The 17,459-nt window shown below is 40.2% G+C and overlaps 1 protein-coding gene and 1 pseudogene across 3 annotated transcripts in view; one reads left to right on the top strand and one right to left on the bottom strand.

Moving 5' to 3' along the window:
* The first annotated feature begins 5,430 nt into the window (after positions 1–5,430).
* Positions 5,431–17,459, top strand: part of NQO2 (N-ribosyldihydronicotinamide:quinone dehydrogenase 2) — a 28,401-nt gene continuing 16,372 nt past the window's right edge. Inside the window, exons 1-5 of one of the 3 annotated variants that reach the window (XM_054591974.1) lie at positions 5,431–5,624; positions 6,418–6,475; positions 6,592–6,757; positions 9,300–9,439; positions 12,962–13,126. In XM_054591974.1, coding sequence (XP_054447949.1) covers positions 9,433–9,439; positions 12,962–13,126 — 172 coding nt within the window. In that variant the 5' untranslated portion in view covers positions 5,431–5,624; positions 6,418–6,475; positions 6,592–6,757; positions 9,300–9,432. The remainder of the gene's footprint in view (positions 5,625–6,417; positions 6,476–6,591; positions 6,758–9,299; positions 9,440–12,961; positions 13,127–17,459) is intronic. The other 2 variants (XM_054591973.1, XM_054591972.1) reach the window with 2 other exon arrangements.
* Positions 8,748–9,136, bottom strand: LOC129085582 (60S ribosomal protein L22-like; annotated as a pseudogene).

Here is a 17,459-nt window from a genome sequence, read left to right as displayed (position 1 = left end):
GACAGTGTGTGTACACTCTCTGTTCATGGAAGTTCTGAGGCCCAGCTTTCTGTTGAGGCTCTAATTTCTAATTACATGTTTCAGATCTTATTTACACCTTAGATCATTTTAACTGTACTTTCAAAAATAAGCACAATATGTAATTCAACTTCAAACATAGTACATAGTAGAGTTTTCATTATTCTATGAAAATCCTTAAAATAGAAGATGTGTCTTAGAAGTTTTGCTTGGTCACTTACTTTAGTGTACTACTCTCAAAGCAGTCCAGATAATTATTGTCAAGTTTTGCTACTCCCTTTGGTGGGCACACAGTGCTCCAATTCAGGAGCTGATCTTCCTATCTGCTTCTGTTGGGGTCCCTAATTATTCACCCTAGGGTGGCATGCTCAAGAGTCAGGGAGCTATGCCTGTATCCTTGTATCCCTTTGTAGACCTAGGGCTTTCTTAGAGCTGTTCCCAACTTTTATAGCAGTTTTCTCCTGTGAATGTTTTGATCAAGGTAATCTCAGCTTCCTATTTTTTCAGTCCTTACTAAGAGTTTTTCTGATCCACCAAAGACTTTCTTCTTGTTTTCCAGTGGGACTAAGGATTTATGTGTTTAATATTCTTTTTCTTTTTCCAGGGATTTGGATGGGAATGTTGCAAGATGGGGCCTGGCCCAGAGCAGGTCTGCTTCAGGACAGCCTGTAGCATGTGCCTTCTTGCCTTCATGCAGGAAAGATTTCACAACAGGAGTCCAGGTGATTCTAAGAGTTTATTAAAGCTGGGAACAGTGAAACAAAGGGAGAATTTAAGGTAGAAGAAGCAACAGAAAAGCCTATGTGGTGTTCTGTTTTGACTCCCTAGAAATGTCATAGAAGAGAAGTGAGCCAAGGAGGGGCTGCTATTAACTCACTGCGAAGTCAGAGAAAAATAGGGCCCTGGAGAGAGGACAAGGGTATGCCTCCGAGGAACTGCCACTGCCTGCTGCTCTCTGCTTGCAAGTCTTGTGGGGACCCTTAGATTTTAGAAGGAAGTAAAAAGTTCATGCCCGAGCAGGGGCGTTGGCATGCTCTAGAATGAGTCAGCACCAGGTCTTTGTCTTCACGGATTTAATCTTTATTCTGTGGGTGAGACTCTTAGGGGAGGTTTTCAGCAGGATATTCATCAGCTTTCCAGGTGTTTTTTAATATGCTGATGCATCAAAAGTGTATAGGAGAGTTTGGGACTATTCTTTGGTCTACTTTACTGTTTTACTTTTATCTTGAGTCTGTCTGTCTTTAACAGGGTTTTTTGTTGTTGTTGCTGGGTTTTTTGGGGTTTTTTTGGTTACTTGTTCCCCTAACTTCATCTGTCCTTGGGTTTAGCTGGCACAAATGGCATTAATTGGGTCTCTGTTCTTTATTTTACCAACCAGGCTAATTTAAGCTACGTATTCTCCGATTAGCCGTGCTCAGAGCCTGGGAGATGGGTGTGACTCTAACCTGTGATGCAGCCAGAGATGGTCTCCAGTTGCTGAGTCCAAGTAAGCATCTTGGAGGTAGTTCCTATGTCATGGGGTCACATCTGCCCAGACTAACAATGGCAGCCGAGAAAGGCAGAAGAGACCAGACTACTGGAAATGTAACCCACTGTGGGAGGAGCTAGGAATGGGATTTGGAGGAAGATCTGCACCAAGATTTCAAAATGCAAGCGTGGTAGCCATGCTGAAGCTCTGGACCATGTGGAAAGGAGAGGGGAAAAGCCATGAGAAGCTCTCTCTCTTGTGTTCTTTTAATCATGCAGTTTAGGAGCGGAGAAGAGGCTCTTGATCATGCCGCTTAGAAAGGAGCAGAAAAGCAGGATATAGCAGATGTGTGAGGTCTTGGCCATACGGTTTGAAAAGAGGCACATGGACCCCTACTGGCCCACCATGAGGACGCAGTTTTAGATTATGAGCAGGAGCCTAGCTAGCCAAGCATGGATGAATGAAGGAAGCCGGAATATAGGTGGGAATATGCCCAGTTATGCTACAGGCTTCTATTTCTTTTCCTGAGAGATGGTATCTCTGACTGGCCTGGTTGGGCAAAGGGAAACAGGACTGTGTGTTTGTAGGTCTTTTTTTGTTTCTAAAGCAAGTGAGATTAAACAGCAGAATTCCACCATTATTCTAAACCTGTATAATTTTTCAATAAATATTTCCTCTCTTTTTCGTAAGACTCTGACATTGGGAACCATGGTTCTTATCAGCGGCAGGCAATAGAAGCCAGTGGTTCTTTTATAATTACTATTCCTAATGTCTGTGAATAAAACAGGCTATAAACATTTGCACTGAGGGAGAGCATGTAATACCAGCAAAAATTTTTCCACTTAACACCTCTTCATTTCAAAAGCCCAACACATACCCATACACACACTCATATCTTCAAGATGATTGCAGTTTATTTTGCAAATCATTCTGTGCACTGGCTCCCATTTCCCACAGTAGTTTGTTACACTCCATGACACCAAGGGACCAAAGGACCAGGGTCTGTTTTTGCTCAGAATTGAGTCTTCCATGTCCAAAATAGTGATTGACACAGAGTAGGTGCTTGGTAAATGCTTTTTGAATGAATGAAGGAAGGAATCTTATTGATTTCAAGCTTTTAAAATCATTCTTTTATTTTTTCTTTAATTTTTATTTGTTTGTTTGTTTGTTTGTTTTTAGAGAGAGAAAGGGAGGGAGAAAGAAAAGGAGGGAAATATCAATGTGTGGTTGCCTCTTGAGCATCCCTTACTGCTGACCTGGCCTGCAACCCAGGCATGTACTGTGACTGGCAATTAAACCAATGACCCTTTAGTTTGCAGGCTGGCACTCAATCCACTGAGCCACACCAGCCAGAGCTCCTTTGTTATTTTTTAAAAATATATTTAAGATCTTCTAATTGTCAGTCTTCGAGATAGTGTGTATTCTGGTTTAGTTTCCATGCTCTCAATTTACTTGTTATGTACTCTTAAGAGTTCACAGTAACACAAAACATTTAAAGACTTTTGTTTTGCTAGAACAGAAACACAATAGATTTCTTCCATTGATACTTGATGTGAGATATTATGAGAGAGGTTAAAGGTTTCATAAAAATGATAAAATGTCATAATTATAATTTTCTATCTTTGGTATTAAGGCATGTAACCATTCTTTAATCCTATATAATCAGGACCAAGGTTGGATTCAAAAAATGATTTTCTTGTAAGAAGATTTAATTGTCTCCAAGACAGTTTCCAATACTTGATATCTATAGCTCCCTGGTCCTTTCATGGGATCCACACCACCCAGATGTCTGGCTGTTGTTTTCTTAAAAGTCCTCATAGCACAAAAGACATGAATAACCTCCTCCCACTGGACAGTAAGGTTACTTGCTCTCCTTGTAAGAAAGTTTACCTTCAATTATTCCAGAGAACCTAACTTGCACCTACTTTTCTTAGTGTGACACATTTACTTCCTGTGACACATGGTTATTTGAGGACCCCTAAATGAATCTCATCAGAAAGGGGGAAAACAAAACCAAATTTTATCTTTTTGGACATCCTAGCACATTTGGAAATGCCTCAAGCACTTCTGCTCTGATAAAGGTCATTCTAAAATATAGACTGCCTCCAGGATTTCCTAGGCTAACAAAACAAAGTGGTCCTGTTCCCTGCTAGCATGTGGGCATCTCAGAGAGAGGCCATACTCTCATCCTTGAATACAAGGAATGCATCCACAGCAAAAAAACCAATTCCAACACTGGTCTACAAACAACAGCAGCACATTCTCATTATGAAAACAGGGGAAACCAACCTTACTTCTGCTTTATTGCTTGGAAAAGGCTATCCTAGGACACCAGAAATCAAGGTATAGAGTTTTACGACAATTCTTGGAGATGTTACAATGGTAGATGGACAGCCAAAAGAGATGGCACAAACCAGAAAGTGCTAGAAAAAGAGAAAAAGAGACAATTAGCCCAAACTGCTCATCAGCAGACCCCTCCCCCCGTACCCCAAACAAACTCAGACACATCCACAGCCTCTAGTTCCACACCTTTCCACATTCTAGGGGATATCCTGGGCTTTGGACCAGGTGTTTTTTTAACTAAATGTTTTATTTTGAGAAAATTATATGCAACTGTAGGCAGTAACACCTAGACATCCCATGTGCACTTTATTCAGTTTCCCCCAAAGAAAACATCTAGCCAAACTATAGCATAATATCATAACCACGATATTGACGTTCAGATACAGAACATTTCCATCACCACAGTCCCCTACTGTTGCCCTCTTACAGCCCCATCCAACCTCTCCCTAACCCCTGGCAACCACTAATCTGTTTTCACTTTTTATAACTGGTCATTTCAAGAATGTTACATAAATGCATAGGGCCATGTACATGCAAATGTACAGTTACACAGTGTATGAAACCTTTTGGAACTGGCTTTTTCCCTCCATAATTCTCTGGAGATTTGCATAGGACATTGTCTATACCAATAGTTCATTCCTTTTTGTTGCTAAGTGTTATGCCATGGCCTATCTTCTTTAAAATTTATTTTAAAATTATAATCGGCATACAATATTGTATTAGTTTCAGGTGTACCTTAAATATCTTACAAAGTGATCACCATGATAAGTCTAGTACTTACTTGCACCATACATTGTTATTAAAATATTGTTGACTATATTTCCTATGCTGTACTTTACATCCCTGCAACTATTTTTATAACTGGTAATTTGTACTTCTCAATGTAGCTCAACATGAAAAAAACAATTCCCATTAAAAAATGGGTGGAGGACCTGAACATTTCTCCAAAGACATACAGATGACCAAAAGACATATGAAAAGATGCTCAACATCACTAATCCTTAGGGAAATGCAAATCAAAACCACAGTGAGCTGTATCACCTTTCACCTGACACAATCACAAAAAGTCAACAAACAAGTGTTGGCAAAATGTGGAGAAAAGGAACCCTCCTGCACCATTGGTGGGACTCTAAACTGGTCGAATCACTATGGAAAACAGTATGGAGTTTCCTGAAAAACTTAAAACTAAAACTATCGTATGACCCAGCAATTCCACTTCGGGAATTTATCCTAAAACACTATTTCAAAAAGGTATACAAACCCCTATGTTCAATGCAGCATCATTCACAATAACCAAGATACAGACATTCATTTTTTAACCTGGAGACCTACCAAGGCAGGAACGTTCCCCCCTCTTCCAGGCACGTGATCCTACAGCACTCAGCCATAGCAGGCTCTGCTTCACCCGAGGGGTGGAAAGGGGGATGGGGAGGGGAGCGTAAGGCGGGGTCAGGGGCGGGGCTCAGTTGGACGGGCCCAGCGTCCTCTTGGTGCAGGGAGTGCGTGGGGCGGGGCCAAAGGCCCCGCGAGAGCGTCACTTTGGAGGGGGCAGTGGGTGGGGCCGAGCGTGGGATAGGAGCCCAGGGAGGCGTTCGCCACCGGACCGCCAGGGCCAGCCCCCTGGGCACCGCAAGTCCTTCCCAACTCTGACTCCCATGCAAAGCGGGTCAGTCCGCCCGCCTCCTGGAGTCTGCGAGTGCGCCACAGGGCCCTGTTGCGGACGTCCAAATCTTCCCTTTTGGAGGCGCGGGTCCGTGTCCTGCCGCTTTTTTCCTGGGTGTCCGCGGACCGGAGGGTGAGTGCCTCCACTTGCCGGGCACCCGGGGATTAGGAGACATAGATCCCGGGACACTGCTCTCGATGGGGACTGCAGGGCAGGAGAGGTTTCTGCAAATTTCAGTTTCGAGCCAGAGTGGAAACACCTGGTCTCTGTGGTTCCTGCTACCGTGGCCCGTTGACCATTTCGAAAATAGAATTTTACTTCACTCTTCCTAAACACTGTCACATACATGTTAGGCCTGGTTGTAAGCGTTTCACAGACTCTCATTCAATCTGCCTTCTACCCTGTTACAAGTAAGGAAATAGGGCATCCAAAAATCAGTTTGTAAAGGGGGTACCAAATTACGCCAGCTCACCACAAATTGGCCTTTGTCAAGTATATTGTGGCTTCTGTTGAACCTTAAAAAAAAAAATCAGTGTCTTTAGTCTTTAATTTCCCTGAAAATATCAGCCAAAAATACATGCAGGGCGTGTATTAAATAATACATGCTTCTGGCAGTGCTTTTTTTTTAGCTGGGGGCGGGGGGGTGGGGGGGTGGGGGGGGAAGGAAATAACTGAAGTGCCCAGGAGTAGAGGAGTGGTCATAAGTGGCCATACAGATAGTGGTGTACCTACACAGTGAAATGTTACCTACTTAGAATGACAGTCACAGAGCCTGTCTTTATGTAAAAGAGGCAAAGTGAAAACACAAAACAGCACCTGGATACTGACTAAGAAGAAATGATGTACATCAAAAATATCAGCCCATTTGATGTGTATATATAGTTTAATAACCACATTGTTCTTTTTTCCTATTGACCTGGGTAAGTGCATAATTCCTAACAAAGAAGAAAAGATTACTGCTGTGGAGTGGGGCACTAAGAAAGGTGAGTGAATGGGAATAGAAGAGCACTGGACAGCAAGTCAAGAGCCTGACTTGAATATTTTATTTTGGATAAGTAACTTACTTATTGAGCCTTGGTTTCTTATTCTGTACAACTAGGAGAATTGTACAAGATGGGGAGTCACAAACTCAAATGCCTTGAGTGCCCAGGCATCTGATATGAATATGTAAACTGGTCAAGCAAAACGATAAGGAATGGTGGGGCCTGGGGATACAGAAGAATACACGTCCTCCTCATCCTAGGAATCTCAGGATAAGGTGTTATGTGAGTCTGAAGTGACACTGATAACCTTTCAAAAAGGAATCAGCACATACCACATTCCGTTTAAGATGCTCAAATGGCTGTCGTCTTGTGCTTAGAATAACATCCCTGCCCCTGTCCTGCAGCCCCCGCCCACCTCTGACCACATTGCCCACCTTAACTCTCTCTTTTGTTTTTTACCATGGGTCAAACAGTTTTTAGAATACTCCGTGTCAGTTCTACCATATGCCTGTTATTTGCTCTTTGCCCAGATTTTTGCCTGGCTTGGTCCATATCATCCTTTATGCTCAGAGTTATCTTCTTGGGCCTCTCTGTTCCAAAGTATCAATCACACTCCTGCCATTTTATCTGCTAAAGTACTGTATTTTCTTATCATTATCACTATTAGCATTATTATTAGTACTTATCACTATCTAGAATTCTGTTGTTGCTTTGCTTGCTTGTTTTATCCGCTTCCTCACCCCACACCCCCAGAATAAAATTCCTCTCCGCTCTTTTATTCACCACAGTAGCCTCAGCATCTAATGTAGTACCTGGCCAGAGGGTGGGTGAATCCTCCAAGGCAGGGACCCAGCTGAATGAATGCATAAATCAGTTAGGAATTCTGTCCCACTCACTACTAGTAATAGAGGCTCAACTCCAAGGGCTTAAACACAATTTGGAATTTGATCTCATGTAAAGAAGTCTGGAGGCTGGCAATTCAGAACCATCTCACAGCTCCAAAAAAAGCATCAGGAACCCAGGTTCCTTTCATGTTTCTCCTTTACCATCCTTAATCCATGACCTCTACCCTCAGGATAACAAGGTGATTCACTGAGCCCTCACTATCATTCCACAGTCCAGCTTGGAAGAAGGCCAATCACAGGTGGCCAAAATGGTACCTCCCTTCCTCTCCCCACCTCCCCTGCAACAGAGTCAGCCCCTTTAAGGATATGTCCACCTCAGTGGCCATACCTAAGTGCAAGAAAGGCTGGGAAATGTAGTCGAGCTCGGCTCATTGACCCCTGAATAAATTCAGGGATTATTAAAGAACAAAAGGGGACTGGGTAGCCAAAGAAGCAGGTTTTTAACTGTTCAATAGTCAATTTAAGGAGATTGGAAAGGACTTGAAATCACCTTTGGGATATGAGCCATTTGAAGTTTCTATCTTCTGATCAATAAGAGCTGTTTGCTCCCTCTCCATTTCAAGTGCCCTGCTTTCTCCCAATGCAGCTTCAACCAGTTACTGAAGTCTTTCTTTCTGTGTCCAGGTCAGGGAGCCCATTCCACTGCACCCTACCTTCACTTCTTGGCAATATTCTGCATATCCTAGCTCTTTACTTCCTGGACAGTGTCGAGCACCCTGGAAGGTGCTGATTCAGGCTCTGCTCCAGATTGCAGTGTAGCAGTGGATAAGCCTGATTGCTGCTTCTGTTTTGATGTTGTTGTTATCCTGCAAAGATGCATTCATGTTAAAATTGTCCTTTGAGCAACATATCCACACTGCCCCTGAGTCACAGGCTCTGAACTGGTTGTTTTCCAGCAAAGAAAGCAGGTTTGTTGGAGGGCCCTGTCTTCCCCAGAATGAAGCCAGTTAGTGAGGATTCAGGCCTCCCTCATGCCTGTGAGAGCTAACATTTTTTCAGAACCTTATTATGTGCCAGCTACCATACATATTATTCTCTCTCTTGTTCATTGTAGACCATGGTAGTCATGACAGCTATCAAATTTCTTACTAAAACCCCAGCTCTTTATTCAGTGACATTGATTATGTGGAAGGAAAACCTGGGAGACAGAGGAAGGACAGAGAGGCACGATGCTGCTTCCTCTCAGATGTTTCATTTCCCAGGACCTCTCCTCTATGGCTGCCTTCACAGAAGGTTCTCAAAAAAAAGTATTGGTTTTGACATCCTGTCCTGTGAGGCCTAAATCTCCAGAAAGTTCCTTCCCTGTTTTTTTTTTTTTTCGATTCCCAAGTTTTATTCAAGAACTCATAAAAAATGTGCCAGATAAATTAGTTTTGATCTTCATCTTCCTCCTCATCATCCTGGTTAATGTGGAAGTAATCCAATTTGTAACTTTCTTTGCTGCTAGCAACTACTTGCAACCAATCATGGAGATTATTCTTCACATATTTTTTGGTGAGAGAATTATTTCAAATACCTTTTGGGAGAAGGCGCCTCAGAAGTTACAGTGATCTTGCTCTTTCTGTTTTCAATGGTTATTTCCCCTCCACTAAGATTCCCATCTTTTCCATTCACTTTGATTCTCTCCTGAAGAAACTTCAAAATTGGCAGCATCCATGGTTCTGTCTTCTACTCGGCAGGTGCAGTCAAGGGCAATCTTCAGAACTGCCTTCTTATTTTTGCCCCCCTTTGCCACAAGCCTTTTCACAGGCACCATGGTGGTGGTGGAAGCAGAAAGGGTAGTTCCTTGCCTCTCTTGAAAAGCCTTTTTTGGTATGTTTGCATGTCCTCCACAAAGTGGTGGTGAGGCTTAGAGCCAGTACATCAGCTCCACCAGCTTGTCTCCCCATCACCCTCAAGTGTTTGTTTTTCTCTTCTAGGTTGTTGAAGTCACTGAGGAGAGCAACCACATCTGAAAGCCCCGGGCCCACCACACAGAATCCTTCTGTGCCCAGGATCAATAGCAAACCTTCTTTTTTGACCTGTCAGAGAAAAAGTTCATCATCCTAGAACATGGCAGGTAACTATTAGCTATGGGGGGTTAAACATTTTTAAATTATAATTTTAATTAAAAGTGGAATATGTTTTAAAAATCTGAACAACACTGAAGTGTATAAAACTTACTTTGTTTATAATGTAAATCGCTACCTTGAATTACTTATTTTGTATTTTCTTTTAACAGATATATAAGGAGATTTTTAATGGATTTAATTTCTTTTAATTTTTTAAATTTAATTAATTATTTTTTCAAATACATTTGTCTCTGCCTACCCCCCACCACTTTCCCTTGCCCCTCTCCTTCCTTCCCTCCCTCAACTCTTCCCCTTTACTTTTGTCCATGAGTCCTTGTTATATGTTCCTTGACTTTCCCCTTCCCTTCCTTTTCCCCTGCCCCCCCTTCCCTCTTGTCTCTGTTGTATTTTCTTACTTTTTTAATTACGTATTTAAATCCTACAAAAATGTAAGTTCCTCGAAAGTAAGGGCCATGTGTATCCAGTCTCTGGAGTGATCCCAGGAAATAGCAGATGCTCAATAAGTAGTTGAGTGAGTGAGGCTCAGGAGTAACCATGGTTAAAAATTCAGTGTGACACCCCATCTTAAGTTGTGTCCCTGCTCATGAAAAACACCCCATTCTGTGACATCTTTTTTTTCTCTCAACAATATAACATGAAAATCCTTTCATTTCAGAAGGTAAAAATTCACCTTACATGTGATAATATACATTAGGTTTTCTCTGCGTCAACACTACTGACATTTTGGGCCAGATAACCCTTTGCTTTGTGCATTGTAGGATGTTTAACAGCATCCTTGGGGCTCTATCTACCAGATGCCAATAGTGCCCGCTCACCCCCAGTTGTAAAAAATGTGTCTCCAGATATTGTAAAATATCTCCTGAGAGGTAACATTGCCCCTAGTTGAGAATTATGGATGTAGATATTTCATTTGTCTGCATTTCCCTATTAAGCCCCAAAGTAGAGTCCATTCATAAAAAATGAATCTGAGAAATTAAAATAAAAAATGTTACTCAGGTTCTGGCCTAGATGGAGGCATAGGTAGGAATGCTTTGCTTCCTTGCACAACCAAAAGAAGGATAACAACCAATTTAAAAACAATAAACAACCTGAACTGCCAGAATAGCAAACTGCATGGAATTCCGACAACCAAGAAATTAAAGAAACATTCATCCAGATGGGTAGGAGGGGCAGAGATGGGCAGAGGACTTGCATCAAGACTGCGGGCTGTGCGTGAGGAGGGGCTGGCTGACTGGGAAACTAAAGACTCAAAACCTGTAGCTGTGAAATACTGTGGGGGCTGCGAAGGCAGGAGAAACTCCCAGTCTCACAGGAGAGTTTGCTGGGTATTGGGGCTAGAGCAAGTGTGCTAGCAGCGTTGTTCTCTCTCTGACCCCTCTCCCCCAGAGAGCTCCACAGTGTGAATTGCCCCACCCTGGCAGATACCTAAGGCTGTACCCTTACAACTTAATAGGTGCACTGAGACAAAGAAATATGGTCCAAATGAAAGAACAGATCAAAACTCAAGAAAAAGACCTAAGTGTTGAGGAGACAGACAACCTATCTGATGCAGAGTTCAAAACACTGGTAACAGGATGCTCACAGAGTTGATTGAGTTTGGTCGCAAAATGAAAGAGGAAAGAAGGCTATTCAAAGTGAAATAAAGCAAAATATATAGGGAACCAACAGCAAGGGAAGGAAACAGGGACTCCAATCAACTCTTTGGAACAAAAGGAAGAAATAAACATCTAACTGGAACAGAATGAATAAACAGGAATTCAAAAAAATGAGGAGAGGCTTAGGAACCTCTGGGACAACTTTAAGTGTTCCAACGTCTGAATCATAGGGATGCCAGAAGAAGAAGAGGAAGAGCAAGAAATTGAAAACCTATTTGAACAAATAATGAAGAAAAATTTCCCCAATCTGGCAAAAGAAATAGATTTCCAGGAAGCCAAGTCCCAAGGAAGTTGGACTCAAGGAGGAACACACCAAGGCACATCATAATTAAGTTACCCAATATTAAAGATAAGGAGAGAATCTGAAAGACAGCAGGAGAAAAGGAGAGAGTTACTTAAAAAGGAGTTCCCATAAGACTGTTAGCTGATTTCTCAAAAGAAACCTTGCAGGCAAGAAGGGGCTGGAAAGAAGTATTCCAAGTCATGAAAGGCAAGGAGCTCCATCCAAGATTATTCTATCCAGCAAAGCTCTCATTTAGAATGGAAGGGCAGATAAAGTGCTTCCCAGATAAGGTAAAGTTAAAGGAGTTCATCATCACCAAACCGTTATTATATGAAATGTTAAAGGGACTTATCTAAGAAATAGAAGATCAAAAACTATGAACAATAAAATGACAAAAAACTCATAACTATCAACACCTGAACCTAAAAAACAAAAACTAAGCATACAGCTTAGAACAGGAACAGAATCATAGGAATGGAGATCACATGGAGGGTTGTCAGTGGGGAGGGAGGGGGAGAATGGGTAGGAAAAGGTACAGGGAATAAGAAGCATAATTGGTAGGCATAAAATAGGGGGAGGTTAAGAAGAGTATAGGAAATAGAGAAGCCAAATAACATATGTACAAACCATGGTCATGAACTAAGGCGGGGGTAGGGGGCGTGGATGCTGGAGGGTAGTGGGGTGCAGAGTGGAGAGGGAGAAAGGGGAGAAAAAAATTGGGACAACTGTAATAGCATAATCAATAAGATACACTTTAAAACATTTTTTTAAATGTTAATCATTAATTTAACTCATGTACTTCAACCTTTATGCTCAGTTGAATGCCCCAAAATTGTTTGCTTATACTAACCTTTATATTTTCTCCTTAAGGACCTAAACTGAAAATTTTAAATCAAAAGTTTAAACGTTTTGGCCTTAGTCATCACCTGGGAAAATATAAGCAAATCACCAGAGCTGCCTCCCTGAAAAAAATCAGTACATAATCTTACATGAACAAGCAAAACACTGTTTTAGAGACTATTGGTAATAATGACACATCAGGACCTGCAAGACCTGACTCTTTTTAGACTTCTTGTCATACTCACCACCAAAAGCAGGGTTCCTCATGGCCCTGCCTTCCCTGTAGTAGTACTAGGAGTCCAATGTTGGTATCTTGTTGTTAAGTGTGAAATTTCGATGGAACTGAAGGAAGCGAAGCAGAACTGTCTCAGTAGCTGACACCTGCCAACGTAGGGTTAGCACAAAAGATTAGTTATGGTACTTTTTTTTATTCTGATGTTCAGAAACAGGGCTATAACTTCTCATAGGGGATAACCAAAATAGATTGGAATTTTAAAGAACTTGGTTTTATGATTTTTGAAGAATCATAACTTGACCCATTGTATATTTGTATATTAGTAAACTCAAGTAATGATGAGCTATGATATGATTGGATTAAAAACTCACTATAAAGGTTGATATTTCTTAGTTTCAACTGTTGTAATGCTACACGTTTTATTTTTGTCTTAGTCTTTATTAAATTTTGACAAAGAGGAATTGCTCTTTAAGAGAAATTATTTCTTTGAATTTAGGTAAAAAAGTACTCATTGTCTATGCGCACCAAGAACCTAAGTCTTTAAATGGATCCTTGAAGAAAGTGGCTGTGGATGAACTGAGCAAGCAGGGCTGCACTGTCACGGTTTCTGATCTCTATGCCATGGACTTTGAGCCGAGAGCCACAAGGAAAGATATCACTTGTAAGTCATGGGTCACAAGCTCTGTGTTTTCTAAAGCTTCCTTCTTTGTGTGTGTACATTTTTTTATGGAGCTATAACTGATATAACATTAGTTTCTGGTTTACAATGTAATGATTCAGTATATGTATATATTGTAAAATGATGACCACAATAAGTCCAATTAATACTTATCAACTCACAAAGTTACAAATTTTTTTTCCTCATGATGAAAACTTTTAAGATTCACTCTCCTAGCTACTTTCAAATATACAGTACTGGCTTACTGACTGTAGTCACCATGCTGTATGTAACATTTTTATGACTTATTTTATAACTGGAAATTTGTACCTTTTGACCTCCGTCACCTGTATTGCCCATTCCGTAACCCCTGCCTCAGCCAATTACCACTCTGTTCTCTATATCCATGAATTCAGTTATTTTAGTTTGGTTTGGGAGACTTTGTTTGCTCTTTTTTGTTGGGTTTTTTTTTTAAGATTTTATTTATTTATTTTTAGAGAGGGGAAGGGAGAGAGAAAAAGAGGGAGAGAAACATCAGTATGTGGCCACCTCTCGCACACCCCCAACTGGGGACCTGGCCCGCAACCCAGGCATGTGCCCAGACTGGGAGTTGAACCAGCAACCCTTAGGTTTGCAGGCCAGCACTCAGTCCACTGAGCCACACCAGCCAGACCTGTTCTTTTCTTTTGTTTTTAAAATTCCATTTTTAAGTGAGAGCATACCTTTTTCTGTCTGACTTACTTCACTTAGCACAGTATCCTCTCAGTCCATTAATGTTGTTGCAAATGGCAAGGTTTTTTTATTCTTTTTTTGTGGCTGAATAATAGTATTCTAATGTATATATACCACATCTTCTTTACCCATGGCGTGGCTATTATAAATAATGCTGTAATGAATATGGGGATGCCTATGTATTTGTTTTTAAAGTAGTATTTTTGTTTTATTTGGATAAATACCCAGAAGTGACATATCTGAAACATAAAGTAGTTCTATTTCTAATTTTATGAGGAACCTCCATACTGTTTGCCACAGTGGCTGCACCAGTCTGCATTCCCACGAACAATGCACAAGGGTTCCCTTTTCTCCACAACCTCACCAACACTTCTTGTCTTTTTTTATAATAGCCATTCTGACAGATGTTAAATAATATCTCACTGTGGTTTTGATTTGAATTTCCCTAATAGCTTGTGAAGTTGAAGGTCTTTTCAGGCACCTGTCGGCCATTTCTATGTCTTCTTTGTAAAAAGTCTTTGTAAAATAGAGGACTTCTATTCAAGTCCTCTGCCCATTTTTAAGTCAGATTATTTCTTTTCTTGCTTTCTATTTTTTAATTAAAAAAAGCTTTGAAAAAGACAGTAATTATTGCACATAATATACAATTCTCAAGTCAAGAATTCCACGGTTCAATTTTGTTTCCTGTCCCTCAGACACCCAATTTCACTGCCTCTGAGGTAACATGTTACACATTTTCTCAATATCCTTTCAGGAGTAGTCTGTGCTGTACAAAGCAATTACAGGTATATTCTCCATTTTCCCCCCACTTTAAAAAAATATATTTACATGTAGTATATTTTATATGTTGGTTTGCACATTGCTTTCTGTTTTCTTTTTCTTTTTTTTTTTACTGCTGCAAACTATTCCATTGTATGGAGGTCATAGTTTAAAGTAGCCCCTATAAAGGGCACTTTAGGTTGTTTTTCATCTTTTGCTGTTATAAACAGTGCTGCAGTGAATAATCATGGCCATACGTGTTTTCCTACATATACTAGTATATCTAGATGTGAAATGGCTGGCGTGAGAGAATGTGCATTTTTAATTTTCATAGGTAATATCAAATTGCTTTCCATAAATGTTATACCAGTTTATATGCCTACTAGCAGTGTTTGCAACTGCTCATTCCATCACTATCACCACCAACAATATTACCAACTTTTTGATAATTGCCAATCTTACAAGTGAAAAAACGGTCTCCTGGTATAGTTCTAATTTGCATTTTTCTCATTAGAAGTGAGCTCTACTATCTTGAGGGAGGAAGAAATTTTCCTCTGCTTTTCTAGATTCTTCTGGCTGGTTTAATAATCAAATAGACATGAGACACATCAACACGAGAAAATAACCAGCCCTCGCTGGCTAGTTCAGATGGATAGACCATCATCCTGATACACCAAGGTTGTAAGTTTGATCCCTAGTCAGGTGACATATAAGAAGAAATTAATGAATGCATAAATAAGTGGAACAACAAATCTCTTTTTCTCTTTTTATTTCCCCCTCTCTCTAAATATCAATACATTTTTTAAAAAGAGAAAATAACCAAATTTAATTATGTATGTATGTATGGGAACCCCACATACACGAGAGTCAGAGACCCCACATACATGAGAGGTTCAGAGACAGAAAAGGAAAATAAGATATATATAGCATTATGAGCTGAGGATGAGGTAAGTTACCCTGGGGCTTCACAGTGGAGGAAGGTCATTCAGAGGAAGGTAAAAAGAGCAGATATTCAGTAATTAGAAGTTAGCCCTGCCATATAGGTGGATCATAAAAAGTTATTTCTGCCAATAACACATTATTGGCAAGGCCCCTAATTTAAAGTCTACAGGAGAGGAAAAGTTTCTTTCAAGCCATTAGGGTCTAAGTTGCCTTCACCTCAAAATAATTCACATGCCAAAGTGGCACGCATCTTCCAGAGGCCTGTTATAAACCTCTTCAATCTTGCCTTTGAAACTTCCTGAGAAGTTTTACATTTCAGAAGGTTGGGTGGATAGATTGTTCCAGATCTGATTAAATCAATCTCAGTCCTGAGAAAAGTTTAGTTTATTTAAACAGTCATGTCTCATTTCAGGAGTCGGTGATGCAGGTGGTTCCCACAGTTAGGCCTATGTTCTAAGGAGCCAGGAATTTATTAAGAGGCATCTTTATAGAAACAAAATAAAAACAAGCATTAATGATTGGAGCTGACTGTGATCCCACTTTCTAAGTTCTGAAAGCAGTCAGTTGAGAAGATTTCTAGATGTCTAGCTCAAAGCATCTTCAGATAGAGTGAAGTCAGGCAATGACAGTCTGACATATTCTCCTGATTTTTAGTTTGAATATCTCTGGTGATCTTTCTGCAGCAGGCACAAAGGTTGTCCATATATAAAGTGTTGTGGTGATTTCTCTGAAGTTTATATCAAGTTGTCCCATTTTTACCTTGCTTGGCTTTATGAAAAGGGCAGTTTTAGTTCTCAGTGATTCTAAATCAGAAGGTGGAAGAAAAATCAAATTATTAATTGGGAGAGTTATAGCCAGATATTGGAGGAAGCTAGAAGACTTCTAGATTCAGTACAGTTTATGGGTAGAAACAAAACCTCAAAAGACAATGAATAACACTGAACTCTTAACATCCACAAAAATGTACTATTGAAATGTAATTTTTTTCTGAAGTCACCAGCAGTTTTACCAGAAATAATCAAATTAAGACTAATTTGTTTGCAAAATAGGTGTAGTCTCAATAGACTTGACCTGTTATTTATATAGGTGCAACAATAATGTAATTAACCACCTAGAGCTCTTTTAAATCTCTTTTGCTGGAATTTTTCATAAGGAATCTTCAGATTGAACTTTTTAAACCCTCTCAAGGCTGGAGAAACAAAGGTAAGGACTTGCCATGATACTTTGCCTGCAATACCTATATTTTTGGGTGAATTCCTCTCTTCTTGAGGTCCCAAAAGTATAGTGAGGTTCCTGTACCTGCCAGGAAGTGACCTTCCTTATTCACTTAGAAAGGTTTCTGGTTAACCTATAAGCAAGGTGCCAGGCCAGTATTTCTAAGGGTTTTATTGTCTTCCGTAAGTCAGTCTTAATTCCTTAAAGCTCTTGTCACTTCTGAGTCTGTGTGTGTCTTCTCATATAAGACATTCCAGTCAAAGCCTTGGAAATTTAACCAGTTTTCAAATGCATACTGTTAAAGGAAAGGCTGTTATTAAACTTGTTCAAATGACAGTATTGCCATGAAAATAAGAGTACTCACTAGAGTTTCTGAATTCTGGAGGGTTCAGGTATTGAGAAAAAGATAAATGTTTCAATTATGCTAACACAGTTCTTATTTACCGTATGGTTCAAAGTCACAGGCAGCTTAAGAGAAAAATTATTTTATTAAATTCATTAAAAATATTGAAGGACCAGCAATATTTCAAGCAGAAGGTCGTAAAAGTTACACTCATCCTCACTAGTTCATTCAGTCTTTTGTAATTCAGACTTATTCTTTTTGAATTCTGTTTTCCATTCACTCTCCTGACCTTGCCTGATGATTGAGAGTGATAGAATCAATGATGATTCCAAGAAGTTTGCAAGA

This window comes from Pteronotus mesoamericanus, unplaced genomic scaffold, assembly GCF_021234165.1.
Source record: "Pteronotus mesoamericanus isolate MK-2021 breed Mesoamerican mustached bat unplaced genomic scaffold, CSHL_Meso_final scaffold_31, whole genome shotgun sequence".
Classification (NCBI taxonomy): Eukaryota; Metazoa; Chordata; class Mammalia; order Chiroptera; family Mormoopidae; genus Pteronotus; species Pteronotus mesoamericanus.
This window is presented reverse-complemented; position numbering and strand designations above follow the sequence as displayed.